Source organism: Corvus moneduloides, chromosome 4 (genome assembly GCF_009650955.1).
Source record: "Corvus moneduloides isolate bCorMon1 chromosome 4, bCorMon1.pri, whole genome shotgun sequence".
In the NCBI taxonomy this organism is placed as follows: Eukaryota; Metazoa; Chordata; class Aves; order Passeriformes; family Corvidae; genus Corvus; species Corvus moneduloides.
In genome coordinates, this window is record NC_045479.1 from 11,295,493 (window position 1) to 11,318,889 (window position 23,397).

Consider the following 23,397-nt stretch of genomic DNA (forward strand, 5'->3'; position numbering starts at 1 on the left):
AAACTCAGTGTCAGGAGGAAAATGACGGCATTGGGAAAACAGCTAAGATTAGCTTCTAATCACAGGAGAAAATATGAAAAAAACCCCCTAGGGTTTCAATTCTTTCAGCATTTAACTAGTTATATGATTCAATATGAGTAAATAAATCCCATCAGCAACACCATATCTTCATCTTTCTTCAGGAGGATTGGAACAAGACAGTCTTTAGGGTCCCTTCCAACCCAAACCACTCCCTGATTTTATGATTCTATGAGTCTGTGAGTCTGTGATTCTGTGATTCTTTGATACTGTGATTCTGTGATTCTATGAGTCTATGAGTCTATGATTCTGTGATTCTATGATTCTATGACTCTGTGACATAGAAGAGCTACTTCAGAGCAAGCCTGAGCCCAAATGCATTACCTATTCGTATCCCGTAACTGCAGAAATCCCCTCCCAACTGTCCCAAAGTCATGATGCCACCTCTCATGACTGAAAAGGATCATCATATGTGTTGTTTTGGGGGCCTTTGTGGTGGACAAAGGTCTGGGGACACCACAGAGGCTCCAGTTGTCCTATGCACCCACACTGTGACAATCTTGGGCAGCAAAGCTAAGGGGAAGCTCTCTTTTGAAACCCTCTGATATTGATTTGGTGTCTTCAAAGTCTCCTGTGCCCTGTCATTGGGATGTTTCTGCTCTTACTGCAAAATATTTGACACTCTGTGATTCAGTTATAGAGGAGAGGGGAGCTGTAAATCCACAATTTGGGTTATTTTTGCTTGTTTTGAGCAGTCCAAAGTGCTTTGGAATTGTTTCATTTAGATGGGCACCTATTGTGGGTATTATGCTGAACAAACAAAATAGAAATATCAGAGTGAATACATGAGCAATGTTTCTTGCAACAATTTGAGATTTTTTTAGGGCACATTTTGATTCTTTTCTTTCCTTTCTGGGCTTGTAGAATGTATGCTTCAGTGGTCAGACTAACTCACCAGTGATGGTACCTCGCTCGTTCTGTGATGGAGCTGTCACAAGCACTCTGCAGGAGCATCCCCTCCCTGGGCAACTCTGTGCACCTCAGGAAATCAAGTCCTGCAGGCTTGTGCACGGCTGCACAGACTGAAGTCCACAGCAGTTCTCACATGCTTAGAGTTAAGGACATGCTTCAATATTTCCAGGAGCAGGGCCTGCCTTCTCCCAGTAGGGAATTGTGCTCTTCCAGAGGCTTTTGCCCCAGCGTGCTTGTGGAAATCTGTCCCTTTAAGTCTTGCAGAGCTGAACTGCTCCAGTCTTCCTGTAGCCATTTTGCAAATGCTGACTGCTGGGTGCCTGTTCTGGTTAGTACCTGTCCTGCTTTTCCACATGTCTCTTCTTCCACCTCTGCAGCTCACGTGTGATGATCCAAAAAGGCTCACACAGAGGTAAGTCTGGCTTTTCTTTTGTGTTTGACCATGGCGAAAATGCTGTAACACATCGTTTGTGGTATGAATGTTCACAGCTTTGAAAAATTGTCTCTGTTCTCTAGTACTGAAGAGCAGGGTCTGTTCCAGGATGCAGCACTTTGCCAGATTACACTGATTAAGCAGACTCCTGAAGGCTCCTTCTCTTGCAATCTGAAGGAATATTTCTATTTTTCTCTCTAGTTGAGGCAGTTTCACTGTCAGTGGTAAATGCTTAAAACAGGTGCCACACAGTTGCCCTGTTTATTGCGTAAATAAAGTTCATTTTGCAGTAGTCTTGGATTTGAAAATACAAGGCAGAGGTAGCAGCTGAAGGTAATAAGAGGTACAGTAGCTCAAGGAAATGAGATGTGTCAAACAGATGTCAATTTTCAGACCTCTGTCATGCACTGAGTCCCTAAACAGCAGCAGTGAATGTTGCCACCCTTGATACATCCCATATTATGTCAGCTAAAAATCTGGATGCCACTGAATGGTTTAAAACTAGTTCCTGAAGGGTAATATGGAATAATACTGTGATAATGAGGATACTGGAATAATAACTTTGGAATAATAAAGAATAGTATTTGCAAGAAAAGGAAGTAAATTTGGAAGCCTGATTTCTATCACAAACCAAAACTTTCAATTGAAAGAGCTGACAGGCTTGCCTACAAATTAAAGTAACAGCAGGGGATCTACACAGTCTTTTTCTGTGAATGTAGTTAGCCTGCAGGAAATTCATAAGTAAGCTCAGGAATCTACCCTTTTCTTCCGGAATGCCAACAGCTTATCCCAGGGAAAAATGTGAGTAGTGGCTATTGCGTCATGAAGCAGTCAGTTGTTACACTGCGAGATGACAGTCTTTTTCTGCTTTGTGCTTCTTCCAGGCTTTGCAGGGGATTTAGGAAGAGCTGTTAAAACTGTAAGGCAGGAAACTGCAGAAGTTGTCCCTGTTCTGCATTTTTCATGTACCACAGTCTGAAAAAAAAATCTAAACACTGCAATAGTGAGGAATGCTGAGATGGCAGAAAGTAGAGTGCAGGGATGCAGACAGAATCAGTGCCTGTGTCCTGTGCTGCTACAAAATGTGGTGCTTGGGAAGTACTGAGAGTGTTTTCAGCTCCTGAGCCTGGATCTTGTGACCTGTGATTCTTCTGTGGTGGTTTGAGTGTTTGCAGAGATCACTCTCAAGCAAAGGTGCTGCTGACAGATGAATATTTAGCCCCTTGCAACAGCTGTAGTGACATCTTGACTGCCTTGTGTGAGTTGTGCTTCTGAACTGACGTGCACGAGAGCTCTGCAATCCTGAACTGCAGCACAGTTCAGTCTATGCTCTGCCCTGGGTCAGCCACTACTCAAACACAGTCCCGGAATCCCAGGATGGGTCAGGCTGGAACGGACCACAGTGGCTCATCTGGTCCCACCTCCCTGCTCCAGCAGGACCATCCCAGAGCACACAGCACAGGATTGTGTCCAGAGGGGTCTGGAATATCCCCAGTGAGGGAGACTCCACACCCTCTCTGGTCTCTGTTCAGGGCTCAGTCACTGCCCAGGGAAGAAGTTCTGCCTCCTGTCCGGGTGGAATTTCCTGGGCATCAGTCCCTGCCCGTTCCTCTGGTGCCATGGCTGGGCCCCCCGGAGCAGAGCCTGGGCCCTGCTCGGAGCCCTCCCTGCACACAGGGACACCCAGGGCTGAGGGCCCCTCTCAGCTGGGGCTCCTCTCCAGGCTGGACAGCCCCAGCTCCCTCAGCCTTTCCCTGTCAGGGATGCTCCAGGCCCTAAATCATCTCCTCAGCCTCTGCTGGCCCCGCTCCAGGAGCTCCCTGTCCCTCCTGTCCTGAGGAGCCCAGGACTGGACACAGCACTGCAGCTGTGCCTCCCAGGGCTGGGCAGAGGGGCAGGATCCCTTCCCTGACCTGCTGGCAATGATCTTCCCAATGCACCCCAGGACACCACTGACCTTCTTGGCCCCCGGGGCACTGCTGGCTCATGGACAGTCACAGCAATCTTAAATGGTGGGCCCACGGTGGGTGGGTTTTCTTCTTGGAGCAGTGGAAGTGGTTCAGCTGGACACTGGGGCAGAATGGGAGTGCTCATCCCTGCAGGATCTGACATGCCCCTGGGTTTTGTGAATCGCTTCAAACCCCATCAGCAATGGAGGCTGCTTTCTCAGCCTCATGCTTTTGGTGCAGGTGCCTGCCGTAGGAAGATTTTGGACTCGCAGCCCAAATGTTGCCTTTACAGGCAGTAGAAAGCATTGTCTGGTGCAGAAGAAACGCCTGTTTCCAAGTGCATGCAAACGTGTTTTGATGTGCTGCCTTCCTACTCCTTGGCTTGTGTTATGGGAACAACATCAATATAGTGGGAAATCCTTTTAAAACGTCTAATATTTCATTGCGACTTTGAAGACTGCTGCCCTGGCCTGTGCGACAGAGCTGTGCTGCCATCTCAGAGGAATGTGACCCTGCCTTTCTCCACACGTAGCCTCCCTGGCTGAGGGCCTGTTCTGATCAAGCAGACGCTGTCTTTCCATTCAACCACCTTTCACTCAACCATTGAAGAGAACTTTGTTCTGCCTTGCTGTCCAGCTGTTATTTTACAGCTCTGTGTTCCCAGATTAAGGAACTGGTTATATTTTTAACTTCCAAAATGTCTTTCCCATTAGCGCTTTCCCACTTGATCTGCGTGGGTGGCCTTCAGCTCCTCGACCCCAACTAACGCTTAACCTTAGTCGGTCTTCCAGAGCTGGTTTATCCTGTCCCCTGCCCAGCCCAGGAATGGGTCATTGTCTTGCACCCAATTTGTCATCTCTATTGTAAACTGCACATTTGAGGATTGGCATTTTGTCCCCACTGCCAAATATCCAAAGAAGTTGTCTCTTCCCCCCTCCTCGCTCTCTCCCCTCCCTCATTTAAGGCTGTTTGCCCTGGGATTTCCATCTCTGTCCTGTGAACCCTTTCATTTTCGGTCAGTGTTGACAGCTTTAACTTCATTTTCAGAGTTCACACGTGTGCTGCAAGCACCTGGGACTTCCCCTTGACAGGACATCTGAATTTGAAATGCTAGGATGTGTAGGTAAACCATACTAGGTACAAGTCTTCCAGCCCATGGGAGGCTTCTGGAATTGCAGAGTCCATAAAAAAATAGTAAAACTCCCATGGAGTAAAATGGAAATCAATAACTATATAAATGTATATTTACCTGTGATGAGCAATTCTTTTTTTATTATTTTAAGGGAAAACTAACTCCATTAAGGGCTAGATTCATGTTTTCTGGGCACTTCACTCTGACAGTCCCAAAAATCCCTCTCACTCAGCCCAACCCCCTTTCTCCTCATAGATGGTTCCTACTTTTAGCCTATGAGTGAATGGTGGACCAGGAGACAAAGAAAGTGGTCTGCAGATAAGGTTGTTATGCTGACAGAAAACAAGTCAAAGTCCTCATTCTGTCCTTCTTTTTAAGTCTGATGGAATTCATCACTCCCAAAGACAGGGGTGCCCTGCCGGCAGCATACAAGCTGTATCCAGCTGGCCGAAACATTAATCTCAGAGTCTGGTTTTTGCCACCTTTTCTTTAGAGTCCCTCACATTTGAGTGACAGACTAATAAGTTCATCTGGAGAACTAATAAGGACAGAACAAGAAATTAACTGGGAGGGAAGAGAGATGTGAAAGCAAGTGTTAGTGCTGTCCTGACTGCAGTTTGCCAGCTGCAGTGACAGATACTGGTTCTTTTCTTTTAACACCTCTGGATCTCTGCAGTGAAGGATGCTCACCTATCCTGACATCGAGGATGACATTAAACAGCATTCAAGTCTGTGCGTTTGCTCTAAGTCTTCCATAAATTTTGAAGCCGTCTAGCAAGGACTTGGAAAAGCTTAGGACTTTATTGTAGCAACTTGCTCAAGTCTTGGATGGGGTATATGGATGGTAGGAGGGATAAATTCAGATAAATAGTTTCTTTGGACATGTCACTAAAATATTCACCTGCAGTTATAGCAGCCTTTAAGCAGCCATTGGAAAAAGAGGTACAAGGAAAGGAGAAAGTAATCTCACATCACTACCTTAAAGATTCTCTGCTGCCTCAGCACCTTTTAGGAAGTGCTGCTGTCAAACCCCTCATTTGAAGGGAAATGTCCAATTTGCCTTCAGACATTGGGGTGGTCACCTCAATCACTGAGGTGGCCACGATATCTTCACCCCAGGTCTAAAGCTGTTCCCACAGTTATCCACAGAGTGACCTTTCCCCCTGGAATTTCCAGTTATCTCCACATGTAACTGACTGCCCTTTCCCCAGCACCCTGGGCAGGCAGTTGCATTCAAGTCCAGCTGAATGACTTTTTCAAGGAAGAATTTGTGAAGGGCTGCCAAACGTTTTACTGCTAATTTTGTGCTTTGATTTCTAAAAACAATGAATGATCAGTTTTATTTGGTGTGTTCTCTTCATCACCCTATAAATCCATGGCATTTTATTGACCATGGTTCAATTATCAAGCACATAACTCAAGACCCACTAGAAATTTTTTGAAGCTTTTTGCAAACTTCCATGGTCTTTGGATCAACTCTTAAATGCTTGCAGATTATCTTTTGTACTTCTTTTATCCTGGGATTTTAAAGCAAAATTTATAGGATGGGAACTAAGAGGCTCGATCATCTTATTGTTCCATTTGGGATTTTTTTTAGTGAACAACTATAAGTTCCAGGAATAAAATCACTAATGAACCCTATTATTACCCTGATCCCTAAAAACATTTGAACATGTGCTCAGCTTTAAGTGTCAGGTTAATCTTACCAACTTCTTGACAGCTCTTTTCCCTTTCTAATTGGACATGAACTTAAGGGCTATTTTGGATCAAGACTTGTGCAAGGAGTTAGAGTGAATTAAATCCACTTCAGTGTAGGCTGAACTATGGAACTGGCTCTCAGTAAATCCTGATTGCGGTTTTGGGGTTTTTTTGGGTTGCTTTTGAGAATGGATCTATAAACCACTCCTACAGACACCATTAGCAGAGATCCACTAAATGATTTAAGAATTAAAATCACCCTGACAGCAGAATTTCAGCTCAAGCTATTGTATTTCACTTTGTTGGGAAAGGAATGGATTTTGCAAGGCAGAGGGGGATGAACCCTGTGAGGGGAAAAAAACCCCAATTACTGCTATTATCAAAGGTTAGCTGATTTCCCCCCTAAGTTTACAAACTTTTGGATATTGTTTTCCCTCATTTTCTGCTTTTCTCTCCTAAAGTTGTATTTTTGTTTAAGCTGCAGTTCTGGCTTTCCAGTGAATTTCTTGATATCAGCTTTTGTGTTATTTTCTATATTTACACCTCTTGAGCTGTAGCTCTTTGCTCATGGAGCCTGCACTGTTCCCACTGAGCAAGTCATTGCTTGGGGCAATGGAATATTCAGTAAACACTTCATGGAAGAATGGATGACCTCAGGGCTGACAGAAGTGGACACTTCAGATTATGTTTAGACACTGTAAAATCTCTGGTATTTATGAAGATTTTATGGAAAAGCGGATGAAGAGAAAAATCTCAAGGAAATTTTCCTAGCCATGAAGTCAAGCTGTATTTGCAAACTGAGGCATTATTGAAGGCTGGTAAAGGCTTCAAAACTCAGGATGTGATGCTTAACCAGGAGCAATCATTTCAGTTTATTTCAGGTTGTAGTTCTGGAATGTTTCTAATGTAGTAAAAGTTATCATGCTAGTTATGCTCAAGGATAACTACTGAAAAATGCCTGGGAAAGCCCAAACCATGAAGTTTTAATTGGTGAATTAAAAAGAAACTCACTTGGGCACCACTTTTCAGCAGGTCTGGGATCTTTGTCTTTGCTCCAAATAAACTGCTGTTGCCTAAAGCAGTTTTGTTTCTGCCCGAGAGCACCTTCACTGAGCCTGTACTGTGCACATGCTACCTTCATCTCCCAGTTTTCTTGTACTGGCAATAGTTATGGATTTCAGAATTTAATTTTGAATGCCAGTACCTGCACATCTAACTTTGACTTCTCATCACTTCTTCAAACAAAACCAGGCCACTGAAGTTCCATCTGAAGCAAGAATCAGAGTTGATTTTAAATTCTCGGCATCGTGGTTCTCAGGGAAGACTGTTTCCTTGGTGGCATGGAAAGCCCCTGGGGTTTGCCTGGTGAGCTGCATTGAATCAGTCTGAGATCTGTCAACAATATCCCTCCGTGCAGGGCAGACGTAATTTAAAGCATGGAAGTGTAGGTATACCCTATAATTTAGCACATTAAATAATTCCATCGGCATCCATCACGGAGCTACACAGGCAGCAGCTACTTGGCACACAGAAATTGAGAGTCTGAGCTCGTACAGAGCCCACCACCTGCTTTCAAATGTCACAGATGTAATTCCAAGCTTTATTGTATCAGTAAAAACTGGGACTAATCCCACTGAAGTCAGACATTAAACCTGCATGAGATCAGAACAAAGCTCAGTATTTATTAATTGTATGTGTGACTTAGACACTTTCCACTATTCACATCATTTTTTCCTGTACATTTTGGATGCAAATAAACTGTTCAAGAGCAAATACTGCTAAAAAAATCCCACCAGATTTTGCCTTTCATTTTGTGTGAATGAGGTCCAGACCATTGCAGCATTGCCTTGATATTTCTTAAATTTGGTTTCTGAAATGGCACTTTGGATCCTTCTGTTTGAGATCCCGTGGAGGGAGATGAAGGGCCATCCCAGGATCAGCCTCTGGGATGATGGAGGTGTCCTTGTGCTGCCTTTGCCTGGCTGTTGTGAATAGGGAAGTGCATTCCGCAGCTATTCTGTCACTGCTCTCCCTTTTTCTGCCACTGACACCCTCAAGTCTCCCTGGCATTTAGAAAAAGAGAGGAAGGAGCCACAGGGATTTCTGAGCTCCTCTCCTCAATCCAGTCTCAGTACTGAGGTGCTTTTCATTGTCACTCACATGCAAATTCTCCCTGAAACAGGAAACTTCACCACATAATTTTGTAGCAGGGAAAATAGGTCACTGAAAAACTCTACTCAATGAGAATTTCCTCTAAGTTCTATTCTCCAGCGCCTTCATATCCCTCTGAGAAAATTACAGGCAGCAGGCCCTTTCTCAGAAACCCGTATCTTCCATTTCTGTGGAAAAAAAAAAAATTAAAAAAGCCATGGGAGTCTGAGACAAAACTGTTCCCATGAGAACTCCCTTTTGCATAATTGCTGTTATCTGATTATGGTGGGAGAAGGGTTTTTTTTCACCTTTACCCTGGCCTAGGACAAGTACCATGTCCTGACGCCAAGTCTCAGGAATCCAAGATTATTGACCTAGGGAATAAGTGCCTCTGAGTCAGATCCTGAGATCAGGAGGATCCTGTTGGCTGCATTTTCTGTGTTTGAGGGATCTAGCCTTCCAGGAGGCAATGTAATAATTACTGCCACTTTTTCTTGCCATCAGCTCTCCAGCTGAGCAGATTCTACCTCCTAAAGTCTTCAAACATGTGATAGCATGGCATAGACACTGTGACTGTGGCAGCTGAGCTCTCACTCTCTGCAGAAAAAAATTCCTTCCTAGTAGTTTTATCCTTAGGACATAAATTCAGGAATCATGCTCGGACCTGAGATTTGGCTCATCTATTGGGGTTATTCTGAATGCTCTGTCAGCAGCGTGGAAATGAGTAAATTTCTGTTTTCTGGATTTAATGGGAATCACACTGAGTAGATTTGTGCAATAACAAAGATTACAAAAATTATGCTCCGTGTGAGCAGTCGGCTGTGTCACATACAAATCTGACTTGAGATATTTGTAATAACTTGACAAAAGCTGTCATTTGATATTTTAAAACATATTTAATCTCTGAGCCTGAGAAGCTGATTCTGTCATTTTCACATGTTTGTTTTCACTCTCTGCTGTACAAGTGTGGGACTTATAGCTCTCACATTGCTCAGCAGCTTTAGAGCCACGTTTCTGCTTCATTATCCACAAAGACTGCACACCACAAACCTCTACAAGCACTAAGTTGAGGTGGTTACTTTACAAAATATGGTGTGTAAAGCAAAACCAAGATTTATATTAAAATTCCTCTCTGAGACACTGAGAACATAAATAAAAATCGACAGAGGTTATTTGCAGTGCTAGACACAGTATTTTGCCACATACTTCCATTTACAGGGTTTTTTCTTTTGTAAATTGCTGCTAAATATATGCGTACTGGTCATACCAGACAGTTCAAAACTTATTTTAAAACCTAAATCCCTGGAACTAGACAAAGTAATGAGCAATTTTTATGAACTCATGTTAAAAACTTGGCTTGTTTTTTGTGGTGAATAATGCCTCCTACTTGGGCTTCCCCTCGTGCATTCAGTTTGGGTTTAGTACCATCTGAGCCAAATTTTGCCCTCACTTAACAGCTTCATAGCCCTGAGTGCTGAAAACAGGGGCTGCAGAGGGTAATTGAGAGCAAAGCTTCATCATTTGTGCTCAGTGAGCGTGGTTAATTCCTCATCAACACAGGGGGATTAACCCCAATTAATAGAGGTTCATTTTGCTTTTGAGTTACTGCTACAGATGATCTGATGGCATTTATTTAACCCTTATCATGGCAGCGAAGAGCCTTTCATCTGATGTTACAGTTGAACAGCTGAATTCTCCCTCACTTTGCGAAATCTCTGCATGATGTTTGCCACCCAACAGCTCCGACTCCCTGTATTTTTCAGCACTTCCTTTGCTTTCCTCACACCCTCCACAGGAATATTTTTGCTTAGAGGAAAGGACTGTGCTACCTGCCTCCTTAACAGCCTCTCCTGGATGAATTAGCTGGTCTATCAATGATTCTGTCTGCTCTCTGTGACACAGGTGAAGAGTGACAATGTGCTGTATTTTGGAGAGCGTCAACACTGCAACCACAGCAACCTTTCACAGAAGTTATACCCAGATTCACACAAGGCATGTTTCTGTGAGCTGAGAAATTGTCCTCCTGCCAAAGATCATCCCTGGAAGTGCTCAAGGACAGGTTGAATGTGGCTCTGAGCAACCTGATCTGGGGGAAGGTGTCCCTGCCCATGGCAGGGGGGTTGGAATGAGATAATCTTTAAGGCCATTCCCAACCCAAACCATTCGAGGATATCCTGCGCATCTGAACCCTTGGACATGCAGAAAGCAACCCTTGGTCACCAGCCCTTGATCATGCAACTCAAGACTGAAATCAGAGCAGATGTGTGAAGGTGGATGCAAAGACAGCACAGGACTGCCTCGCTCTCTCTTTGCTCCTTGGCTGTTGTGTACACAGCCACTTCTCAATCAGCCTGGTCATGATCTCACCTAATTGTGTGGGTAAGAGCTCCAAAATAGGACCCTGTGATCAAAATGTCAGGAAACATGAGGTCAAGATATCAAAAGGCCAGTTCCATGGCGAAAGCATGGCTTTCAGGTGCCGCTGGCTTCAAAGCTCAGCCCTAAAACAGAGGAGAAATCTATATTTGGGGACGTTCATGCAAAGCATTACCGCTTGTTGTTCATCAGAGGTGCCAAAGCAACTAGAGATTACCAAAAGCAAACAATCAAAAAAACAACTCAAAGGGATTAAAAAAAAAAAAAAGAAAAGAAAGAAAATTATCCAGCTCATGAATGTAATGAGCTTCAGGAAAAGAAATACTCCTTTTTTTCTTTTCCCCACAGAGATTAGTTAAATCATTAAACTAGGGATGTCATGGCTGAGCTCTGCAATCACCTGCCCAGGACCGCAGGGACCCACAGTGGTAGCGAGTGGCCGACTTTCCCGGGAAAGTTTTTTGTTATCCTCGTATTGCTTGGGTTTTTTACACCACATCTGTGCTTGCTTCGTCATTCTGCCATCTGCTGTAACAAAATACAGACAAAGCATTTCAGAGAACAAACCCCTCCACACTTTAAAATGCTCCAAGCCAGAGCACAGCCTTTTACTTCTCACAAGCTGTAGTGCTTATTATCCTATCCTCCTCCTCTTCCTCCTCCCCCTGCCCCACATCCATGATGAATTACGCACGCTTACCAAGCATGGAGAACACAGAATCCCATTGCTTTTGCCACAATGTTTCTATTAAATGAAATGAATGTTCCTGTGCTTGACTTCACTGTGCAAACACATTCGCCGAGAGGTCAGAAATAGCAGGTCGTTATCATGAAATTTTTAATTTTGAAACTCCCAATCAGGCTCGTTTCCTGTTTGGTATTGTCTGCAGATACACAATGCAAAAGCCTCGGGTTGCTAAAGAATTGAAATAACAGAGTATGAGCAGACTGGTTTTGAGCACACACTCTGTAAAGTCCAGTCAAAGTTTCTTCCTGGTGCAGCCGCACAAATCTCTTGGTAGCAGTAAACTCTCTGCACAGACTTCATTCCTGAACACATGTTCAAAGGTGATAAAATAAATGCAGATGGTTTCCCAAAACCTCGGTGGAGCATTTCTTGCTGTTACTAAATGGACTGGAAAAAACTAGGGGAGAAAAGCGGAGAAAATACAGTTTGACACAGACAGGCAATTTCAGAATAGCATTCAATCATTTGGGAGAAAATCTAAATAAAATGTGTGTTTATAATGATCTATTGGCAAAACAATATTGACAGAGCATCTGAGCTGCCTAATGGAAGTGATTTTTAGAATGCTTAAATTAAACTGGCGTTGAGAGCTGAATATTTTGCTTAATTATTTAACATGAACCAAATAGAAGTCAGATAGGAATTTTAAATCCATTGTGCCATGACCAAAGTTGACAATAAAACCATCCCCAGCTACAGTGAAAAGAAAATTAGACCTTAACAAATTTATTACAGGCTTTGTTTACAAACTTGTTACAAAATTATACAGCATCTTATGCGTACACAGGATTTACAGGAACGCGTTACTGATGTGTGGGATTGCTTTGCTCTCTGGTCGACATCTGCAGGTTTTTCTTTGCTTGGGGCCTGATCCAGCTTCCACTGGAGAAGGTGAGATTTTTTTTTCCCATTGACTTTAGTGGAAGCTGGATCAGATCCAGGGGGTAACACTTCCGCTCATTGTTTTCCTGGGGTGGGAAGAGGCAGCCGTTCTAATAACCGTACACACCATGCTCCGTTCTCATCTCATGTGTTTCAGATGACAGGCATATTTAGTCTGAGACATTTTTGCTGGCTGCTTGTAAAATACTTGTTAAAGTCAAGAGTCAAAGACCAGTTCCTGTTACTGGATTTACAGTGGAAAATGACAAATAGCTTTCTTTGAACCTTTAAAGAATGAACCTCCCTTGATTTTCAGTGAGCAGAAATAAAGGCATTAGAATCAACTCCGATGTTGTTAACATTGTTATAAAGCTACATTTTCTTCCCTGTGTTCAGTAGATTTTTTCTGGATTTACAGTGATGTAAACAAAAGTGACATCCACACTGCAGGAACAAGGTAGTTTCTGATTAATGGGATTCCACCAAGCTAAATTGGTCTTCTTACCTCCTCTTCTCACATGGAGATCGACCTATGTGGCACACTGAAAAAAGGAGATCTCTAAAGTTAGTGATCCATGACAATATCAGCTCTCAGTTGATCCCAGCATCTGCAAATGATCTTTATTTGGAAAGTCAGGGTGTAAAACCAAGCTTTTAATTTACAAAAAAAAATCCAGCAGGACAGAACTCTGAAAAATATGCTTAGAAGTAAAATCTCTGTGGGGTTGGGTTTTTTTTAAATGTTTGCCAAGAAATGAGAAATATTCTAATCAGATCTATCAGATACCGGGTTCCTTGTTACATTACATCCTCTCGTTTTAATGACTGCCTTGGTATTGAACCTCTGAAGTTGCTATTGCTCGAAGCAAAGTTAGGATTTAGTGCTGCGAGGTGATGATATTTCCTGTAAGGTAAATACCCTGGCCTCATGCTGAAAGTTGAGATGATTCTCAAAAGCTTTGCTTCTGGCCTCCTCTGAAGAAAATACCCACGAGCTCCAACCTGGCTTTCCAAGACACGGCTATTCCAGAGCTTGGCCTCAAGGCAAGCTGTCCCGCTCCCTGGTGATTTTATGCTGTGCAGCACTCTCTGTAAGGGATTACGGGAGACCTCACAGTTTGCTGTCTTTCATGGACTGTTGCATGTTTGAAACTGGTTTTCCAGGAGTGAAAGCTCTACAAGCAAAGGTATCCTGCAACCTTGTGTTTGAGGCTCTGATCTCATTTTCATTCGTGATGCTGAACACGCTACGGCAGTGAAAGCTGTAGCTGTAAAACCCTCAGAAAATAACTGAGAGTAAAACTTTTCAAATAGCTGGTACTTTCCAGCCCTGGCTGTGGGTTGGGTCTCTCTGGACACAGATAATCTGCAGCCCAATCTGAATTCTGTTCCCAGCCATGAACTCTCATTTACTTCATGGGAGTGGGATCCCATCCAGGGCATTGCACAGCTAATGTGTAATGGGCCATCTCTTCAAGTAGTGTCTTTATTCCTGTCCCCAGTGGAGCTACATGACAATCCAAAGAAGAGTTTGAGATAAATACATGCTAGCACATTTGTCTGTCCTAAGCAACAACTCATCAGCTTAATTGAGGAACTTCAGGATAACTACTGACTTCATGGATTTTAGCCACCATTCATTTCATGTTCCTGTGAAAGGTACCAGATTTCTCGAGCAGTTCAACACATTTTTCCCCCTGGGAAAGATGGAGAATGGATTGCTGAGGAGAAGGAAGCCTTCATATGGGCATGTGGCTTTGATATCCACACCAGGATATCGTATCTTTCTTTACTGCAATTTGAAAGCCAAGGGCTCTTTTAAGGTTAAGACACCACCAGCTTTGTTTCTAATTTAAAAACTCAGACAGAGAGGAATGATCCAACAATGCAAGCAGAAGATAATTGATTTGTGTGAGGAGGAAGAGGCTGATCACAACAAACCATCTTTTATGTATTATATTAATGATCATTTTAGATCAGTTCTTGGCTTCAGTAAATTTTGGCTACAAATATTTCAGATTTTTTTCATATTTTTTCAGTGATGCACTGGCAGCATTAGAAACAGTTGCAAAACAAATGTGCTTCCAAAACACAAAAGGATGATCCTGGATTACTAGCAGCCATTCTGAAATGCTAACAGAGGGAAAATGGTCATTTCACCGGCAGAGCTGGCATAATACACAGAAACTTTATTTTAGGGCTACCTGATGCCTGTAAATTTGACATTGTCTGCAGGCTACAACACGTATTTTGGTCCATTTTTCTTTTTGGTGGTGAGGAGTCAATGCTGTGGATCTAATTAAATATGAACATATAGAGCAGGGAATATAAATATGTACACAACTCTTGGCATTGAACTGATTTTTAACAAGTTTACTAAATGACAGTCACTGGTTTGACAATACTGAATGAAAAATACTGATTTTACACAGATTTTACAGGAAGGTTACGGTATGCTGCCGACAAGCAGTGTCACAAACATAGTCTTAAAAAAAAACCCCGGAGTTGGCCACAGCAGAGGCACACACCCTTTGCTCTTGTTTATTGAGAGAGAAAGCTTATATACTGTAGATTTGCTGAAGTTTAATAAATAAGGTCAACTTATAATATATATAAAACAATATAAACATTTATATGCTACATGCATATCATATAATTTAAAGTAATAATTTATATAGCAAAGAGATGCAGATCTATGTTCTTCCTATTTTCCTGGACAAGGCGCACACGCAGGAGGTGTCTATCCTTATCCACCTCCAGCCCACCAGTTTGTTGTTTTCTGAAGTCAGTGCTCTGACATAAGTTTGGGATGTCTTGCATTGGGAGTTCCAGTGCTTGTCATCAATGCCACGGCAGCCGTTTTTTACAGGCTTGGCCTCTTTACACCTCGTTTCGTAAAAGTATTGCTTAACCGGAGAGTTGCCTGTTTTAATTTCTCCCAGAACAGTCACCTGGTGTCCCCTAATGTCGATGGCAGAGGATTTGTCCGTGACCCACAAACTTTCACTGTCACAAACGGAGTATTCCCCCCGGTGGCCCTTGTGCTCCGCGTACCTCTTCCGCCGGGAGGTTCTGTTCACCACCACGGAATTCCCGATGTAATCCTCCATGAGGTACAGTGGCGGCGGCTCCAGCGGCGTGTTGTCACTCAGGAGGACTCGGGGCGAGTTGTAGCGTCTCTGCTGCCTTAAGAGATCTGTATCCACTGAGATAACTGGCTGGAAGTCTGATTTCACATTTTCCTCTCCGTCCATGTCTTGCTGAGTGTCTGTTTTCTGCACCGTGTTTTGATAGTTTTCCTTAATGTCTACCATCTGCTTAGAAAGCTTGTTTTTTAAAATGTCTGCCTGAATGAGTTTAATAATAAGAGAATTTATCGAATCTTCTGGCAAGCTCCTTTGATCCATGTTGGAAGACTGGATGCCACGAAGGTAAGCGAGAAATATCACATAAAACAAGATGGACATCACCTTGTTCACCTGTAAGATCTGCAAAGAAGAAGAAAGTCAACGTTAAAACAATCCAAGAGGGAGGTTTGCTAGAGGCTGTAAACATAAAAATTGGGATTCTTTTTAGTAACATCTGTGTCTTTAAAGATACATATATAGAGATATAGAAACACAGGCTGTGTGTTTCTTTGCAGATACTATTTGTTATACTTAATGAGTGCAACTCTCTTCTGAATTTTTTTTCAATATTTCACCTATATTTTAGGCCTTGCCTTTCCTCTTTCCATGCATAGTGGTATATATATCAGTTAAGCTATTTCTCTGCAGAGGTAGGTAGCTCTTGGTATAGTCTGGCCAGGGCTTGGCAGCAGAGAGAGGCCAAGTTACTTCCACAGAGTTCATTCCACAGAGAAGTTTAGTTTCAAAATTGCAGGATCATGCAGAGTAGAAAACTGTATCACGGTGTAAAATGAAAAAGTTCTGACGTTGCTAAATGTTGTCAGGTTTTGTGTGCTGAGATCTCTCAGATCCATCAAATTCTTATTTATCAAATGTCTTGTGTTTAATGTTACCATAAGAAGGAAATAAATCCAGTGTTTCAATAGTGCTTTTGTTCTCTTTCTCTCTCTGGTAAGGGAAAGAGCTCTGGAAGGAAAATGATGCAGTCAGGTCAGAGAGTGGTGATTAGGCCTCTATGATACATGTGGGGGAATGCAGATGGACCCCCAGACCATGTTGTAGGGGTTGTTTTCAGGATTGGGGACTGGTTTTTTGGTGGTTTTTAAAGAAGTTACTTCGTTACATTTATACAAGGTGAAACAAAACTGACACCAATTAGAAATATTCAAGGATAGATTGAGGACATCTCTCTCGTCACCACCCCCTAAAATGGAAAAACCTTGTTCAAAGATAGTATTTTGAAAACCATTCCTAAAAGTGTGCTGCTTCTTCGTACTTTGCCATGTACTGCTCTATGTGGACTCCTGTGGTCTCTTTCTAATTCTACCTCCTGTCCATCTTCTAGAAATCTCATTTGTCACTTCTTTTTAAGCCTTTCTGTCATTTTGTTTGTGTAGCTGAGAGCCATGAGCAGCTGTCCAGGGAGGTGTTTCTTCTCCTTGTGTATTTGGACACCTATACGTTTGGTATTTGCATTTATATTTAAATGAAATCAATTATCAGTGTAAAACACTAAGTGATGAAAGCAGACCATTCACTTCAGAGCACACCTGTTTATAAACTTGCTGCACAAGTAGAGGATTGAGGGAGAAAATATAAAACTCATCTTAGAGCACCCTCATAGTCTGTGATAAACCCTGACTGTAGTACTGCTTCAAGTGACTCAGGGAAGCCTTGGATTTGATTTTCCTGCTCTGCAAACACATCCAGCACGTGTCAGAGACCTCTAGCACTCTGGGATAAAGGCACAGAGTCACAGACTGTGGGACAGATGGAGTTGGAAGGATCCTTAAGACATCATCTAGGCCAATCTCACTGCTCACAGCAGAATCAGCCAGGGCAGCTTGCAGAGCTCTGCCTACTCAGGTTTAGAATATCTCCATGGATGGAGACTCCACAACCCTCTAGACAACCTGTGCTGGTGTTTGACCACCTTTAAACTTAAAAAAGAATAAAAAATTCATGTACCAGCAGTATTTCCCAAACCTCAGTTTGTTCCCATTGCCTCTTGTCCTTTCATGGACAACTCTGAGTAGAGCCTGGCTCCATCTTTATTACTCCCTACTGTGAGGTATTTCTACACTTCAGTAAAATCCCCCGGGGACTTCTCTTCTGCAGCATGAACAGTCCCAGCTCTCTCAGCTTCTCCTCCTAGCACAGTTACCCCAATCCTTAATAATTTTCATGGATTTGCTCCTGTACTAAGGAGCCCAGAACTGGACACAGCACTCAAGATGTGCTTCACCAGTGCTGAGATGAGGGGAAGGATCCCCTCCTTCGACACTGTGAGTACTCTGTGTTTTTCCCAGGAGAAACAGTGGAAATATCAGACCTCCTGAACAGAAAATTTTCCACTTAAAAAAAAAATCACCATTTTCTGTTTAAGAAGGCAAAGGAAAAAAAGAAGAAAAAATCTTTTACCATACAACCTTCTATCCACTCTAAACAAAACTCCTTTTTGCAAGATTGAGTCCCCACTTCATAGTTTGGAACTGCAGCAAAATTAGAGCTACCCTCTGTGGATGTGTGAGCTGTCCTTTTATGGACAAGAAATGTGTTTTCTCCATTCTCAGTTTGTCACAGTATGAGTTCACCTAAATCTAGACTGTTGCTTGCAGCAATGTTTTGCTTTTGGGGGGGAAAAAAAATCGAAGATGTTCAGTTACCATACAATTACTGTCATACCTAAATAAATACTAACTTAATGTAGATGGATCTCAGAGCCCAGACCCTTCTGGATAAAAAATTGCCGTGCAATTTTGCCTTCCCTCAGCATAGGATTTGCTTTTAAAAACAGTAAAAATATTATTAAACAGATGTCATTGAGCAGATTTCTCGCAGCACCCGGAATCCACACACGGGGTAACACACGAGCCCACAGGATGGTGAGCAAAGCTCTGACAAGGCTCAGCTCAAAAGCCAGAAGCATTATTCATGCCAACATGCAGCTGCATGCAATCACTGCTCTGCTCAGTCTCAAAACTAAGTGGCACTAGCAAAATACACAAGTTGGAGCAGGTGATGAGGTGGGAAAAGTAAGGCTGGAGTTCCTGCAGGCTCTAATGTCGTGCTGCATGCAAAAAGGAAGGGCTGGGGACCTGAGAGTTGGAGCAGCTAAAATGAGCTATTTTTCTTCTCTGTGGAGGAACCCCATTAATGGGAAAAATGATGAGAAGTGTTTTCCTGAACTTCATGTGAAATGTCTTATGGATTTGGTGGGAAAGATGTTAACTTTGAATTTCAAGCTGTAGTTTGATTTATGCTTCACAAATTATTTGCTGCAAAAGTAAAAAGGTTTCAGAACAAATCTTTATATTTTTCTGGGTGCAAAACTTAGAGTGAAAACACAAAGGCTTGGTGAGATTACAGTTTTCAGGGAGTTCCTCCAACCTAGGAAGTTCGTAAGTGCTGTTCAGAAGTTCCAGTCCATGACCAAAAATTCTCAGGCTCTCCATAAAGTCCAGAACCTCAGAGTGTGTCTAAGGCACTATTCTAGGTAGGAGAAACGGATGTTTTTGGGAAACTGCAACTGGTTTATGGCCTTGGCTGAAATCTGGTTACAAGACACATTAAAGGTATATTTGTTTGCAGGTCTGGGGAGTATTGCATTTGATGAATGGCTCTTTGCCCAAAATGGAATGTTGTGCCTGTCTGAACTGCGGATAATTTGAAATTTATTTGGCGTGCGTGTTGTTAAATCCGTAAAAAGGAGAGGAACGTGTAAAACATTAAAATGTTTATCTTTTCATATTTTCAAAGCAAATAATTCTGGTGTTTCTGGCCATGCCTCCAGAAGTTCCACAATGCAATTCACAAAGCAGAACAAGTGCTTACTTAGCGCAGCCCAGTGAGTAAATTATCTATAGAGGGGACTTGGATTGGAGGAAAGATTTCAACACACGTGTCCTCTCTGAGGGAAGACTGACTCAAATTCCAGGTTCCTGGGGGCACAGGATTATGTGGATGTAAACAGAAACTACTTCAGCACAAGCAGCTCTGTTTTTGGCCTTTTGGAGAATGGTATAAAAATTCCCCCAAGAATTCAATCCATCACATGACTTTTTCCTTCTTTTTTTTTTTTTTTTTTTTTTTTTTTTTTTAATTTAGATGATTCATTTCAGGTAAAAAAATTTTGTCCAAACTAAAATTTTTCTTGGTTAGCTGATGTTAGCGAGATATTTTTGTTGTTCTTCATGGCTCTTCTTGGAATTTTCCACATGTAAATTCCTGACAAAAGTTCATTTTGGCTGTGTTTGTGGCTAGTTTGCACTAAGCAAGTTTGACTTGGGGATCATTGACATTTGTGGCACAGAGGGGAAAAGCACACAGCACAGAAAAGAAAAGCTCATGCATTGCAAAGCTGGTTGATCTCCCAGCTGTGGCTTAGATTTACTCTATTTTAATGGTTTGTATTCCTGCCTATCGCTGCAGTTTTAGCAGGGTATTAATGCTATCTGAGCTAGGTGGCTCAGGGAAGGTCTAAATTTAGGAGAAGTAAATAAGCTTACCTCTTCCTTCCTTTGATAAATTCAATCCCTAACAAACTCTGGCAAATCACTTTCTGCCCTTTTCAGACTCACCACATTATGTAGTAGTGAAAATTTTTGTTTAGTTTTATTTGTAGTGATTTAAAAATTATGTGTATTGCTTTATTTTGGTCAGTAGCTGAACATTCTACACAGGGAAGGAGCGAAACATCATTTAAAATGTTCTGCAGAAAGCATGAAATCCTAGTACTGTGAGAGACTGCCCAAGTATTTACTTGTAAGCCATTGCTAAGAGGAACTGGAATAGAAGGAAGAGTGACTGCTGAGTTTTACATTCAGCATTGTAATACCCCACATGATTTATGTAAGTCAGCTTGAAGTGTTTGGCACTTTCTAAAAAATTTAGGAGCAGCTTCTGTTCTTCAGACCGAGCAGCTAATGATCCTTTGTGGTGGCTGACAGCTTTTCCAGGCTTTTACCAAAGAGGACAGTGTAATTATTGTCATTGTTTGCTGAGCACTGCTTTCACAACCTCCCAAGCCATGGATTGCCCCGTTGACTCCCTCTCCCTAATAATTATATTGGGAAGAAATGCAGCCCTCGTCCTCTGTGCTTTGGGGGACATGGGAAAGGTACAGAACAAGGAAAGCATTCTGAATGTTCAAAAATATGGGAACGTGAAATGACTGCATCTGAAAATTAGCACTGCATTTCAGAACAGTGATGGACTGTTTGTACAATATGGATTTATGAAGGTAGATTGCTGCAGAATGCTGAATGTGCCCGAAGACACTGTGACCCTCCTGAACACTTCCACTTCTCAGGATACGGAAATTTCAACACATACAAATCGAAGCTAAAGATTTCGCAAGAGATGGGTCCTCTTAAAAGCTGAAGAATTCAGAGACAAAATGAAGTGGGACCACGTGATGGCAGCCCTAAGTGTTAACCCTCCCTTCCTGAGGGCCAACCAAACTGGAACATGGAGTGAGGGGATTTGAAACTAATCCATTCCTCTGGCATACGGTCAGGGGAGCGCAGCCACACATCTGAGGGGGAGCCCACCGAAGTTTGTTCATCTCTGCAGCAGTTCAGAGGTGTATTAATCAATTTACTCAAGGCTATTTTCAAAAGAGAAGACACATCTGAGCCCCAGTAGCCTCCAGTGAATGGTATATGCCTAATTTCTTATGGAAATAGAGTTCAGCCCACAGAGTCACTGACATTTCCTTTTCCTCTTCAAATGACTGGCTGAGCAAAGCATAGCAGGACAACTGCTCACCTGAGCATGTAAAACTCCTCTGCACTTTGGACCAACCCACAACACTGTGGGGGTGACCATGACCTTACTGTTTGTTGGGGGAAGTTTTCCCAACATACGAAACATCTTCCTGAAGGCCAGTTTTGTGATAACACATCTGCTGCAAGGAGCACGCTGTGGTCTGAACAGTCAGATGAGCTGTGTAGAGTCATCCAGGTGATTGCAATGGCAGGTGTGTGTCTACATTTGATCCTTGAACAGATATATCTGTATTTTTTTTGGAGATCAAGATGAGGCTGCTGTACACATACTTGCCTGACTCCAAGAGAAAGGTCAGGAGCAGTTCCTCTGTGCTTACCTCACTCTTTGGAACAGCAGCTGCTTCTCACACCTTGTGCACAGTTAATTCTGTCAGGTTTTGGCCCTACACCTCCCTCCCCCGCCACCAACACCAGGGCACTTGAGAGCTCCCCGGAGACATTTGGCACTCCCCAGCATCCTCTCACAATCCCACTGGGGAACTGGACTATTAATAATGTCCAGTACCATATCAGCGGTCCCAGCTACATCCCCAGGTCTAGAATCAGCTATAGGAGTAGGCAGGCTTTTCTCAGTCACAGCAAGGTCCTTTTCCGTTCCCATTCCTTCCCTCAGTGACATTTTTGTGACACAGTTACGTGTTTACACCTGTCTGTCTATGCCCTGATTGCCGTGGTATCATTTTGCATTAAGCTGTTGACTGATTAATCTGTGTATTGAGGCGGTCAGAACAAGGGGTTTGAAGGCTGGGATCCCAATTTCCCCGGTGTGTTGGAAGAGGTTTGTCAAGTCAAAATGTCTGTTTGTTACTTTCTATATCTGCAGAGGAAGGAACTCTATGGAATAGTCACAGGGTTTTATTACTCTAGGTATATACCCTGACATCCTTTGGGTTCTTCTGCATGTAGCTGGCTGATTTTCCTCTACTGAGAGAACAAAGGCTGGGAGGCTTGGGCTTGTTCAGCCTGGAAAAGAAAAGGCTTTGGGGTGACCTCATTGTGGCCTTGCAGTGCCTGAAGGGAGCCCACAGGAAAGATGGAGAGAGACTCTTGGCAAGGGCCTGGAGTGACAGGACAAGGGGCAATGGCTTCACACTGACAGAGAGCAGGTTTAGATGGGATATTAGAGAGACATTCTTCCCTGTGAGGGTGCTGAGGCCCTGGCACAGGTTGTCCAGAGAAGCTGTGGCTGCCCCATCCGTGGCAGTGTTGAAGGATGGGGCTCTGGACAACCTGGTTTAGTGGAAGGTGTCCCTGCCCACAGCAGGGGTTGGGACTGGCGGATCTTTAATGTCTCTTCCAAGCCAGGGCACTCTGTGGTTCTCACATTACTGATATTGGAGCAATCCATAAGTATTTATCTTGGTTATTACTGACAAAGTAGGAGTACTGTCATTGCTCCCATTTTAAAAGACCTGAAATTGGAATACACAGAAATCAGCTGATATTTGCAAGGTCAGACAGGTTGGGGTTTTCGTGTTGTACTGGCTGGATCAGGGAAGCCCACCTGCAATGCTGTTTGAAAGTTTGATCAATCAACGAAAAGCATGAAATTCAGGGAAATAAAGCCAATGCCATCCCAGGTGAGCAGTCAGCCCCATCTTAGTCACAACAAAGAGATAAATCTGTAGTGGGGTAAATAATTTCCACAAAAGCTGAAGTATTTCTTCATATTATTCACTGCTTAAGTCTGAAAACTGCCCAAAGTACAAAGAAATCTAAGGGTCATGTTCATAGCTGAATAAACAGCATGACTTGCCCGGACCTGTGCTAATTTTCCAAAAAGCAGAAGATTTGCCCAGATCTTTGCACTTGCATGTTTTTTCTTCAGAAGTAATTTGCAAACGGAAGAATAGAAAGCTCCAGAGGTAGTGGAGTGGTAGTGGATAATTTAAACTGATAAACTGTGTGTTAGCTAATCTTTTCATTACTGTTTGTTAATAGCAGTAGAGATAAGCAGCAAACAAATTAAGTTTGCAGCTGAATTTGGAGGGGATGCAAACAGCAGTAAACGAAGAGAAATACAGTCTATGCTGAAGAGATGGAAAAATAAAATATTGGCAGAAAATTACAAAATGGAAGCTGAAGTAGAAATTAAAAGCTCTTGTGCTGGGGGAATATTGG

The 23,397-nt window shown here is 42.8% G+C and overlaps 1 protein-coding gene and 1 long non-coding RNA gene across 2 annotated transcripts in view; one reads left to right on the forward strand and one right to left on the reverse strand.

Annotated features, from left to right (window-relative positions):
• The first annotated feature begins 1,120 nt into the window (after positions 1-1,120).
• Positions 1,121-23,397, forward strand: part of LOC116443279 — a 34,980-nt gene continuing 12,703 nt past the window's right edge. The window contains exon 1 of the long non-coding RNA XR_004239806.1: positions 1,121-1,402. This is a non-coding gene — a long non-coding RNA (uncharacterized LOC116443279). The remainder of the gene's footprint in view (positions 1,403-23,397) is intronic.
• Positions 14,301-23,397, reverse strand: part of NTF3 (neurotrophin 3) — a 47,208-nt gene continuing 38,111 nt past the window's right edge. The window contains exon 2 of the mRNA XM_032107347.1: positions 14,301-15,847. Coding sequence (XP_031963238.1) covers positions 15,053-15,847 — 795 coding nt within the window. The 3' untranslated portion in view covers positions 14,301-15,052. The remainder of the gene's footprint in view (positions 15,848-23,397) is intronic.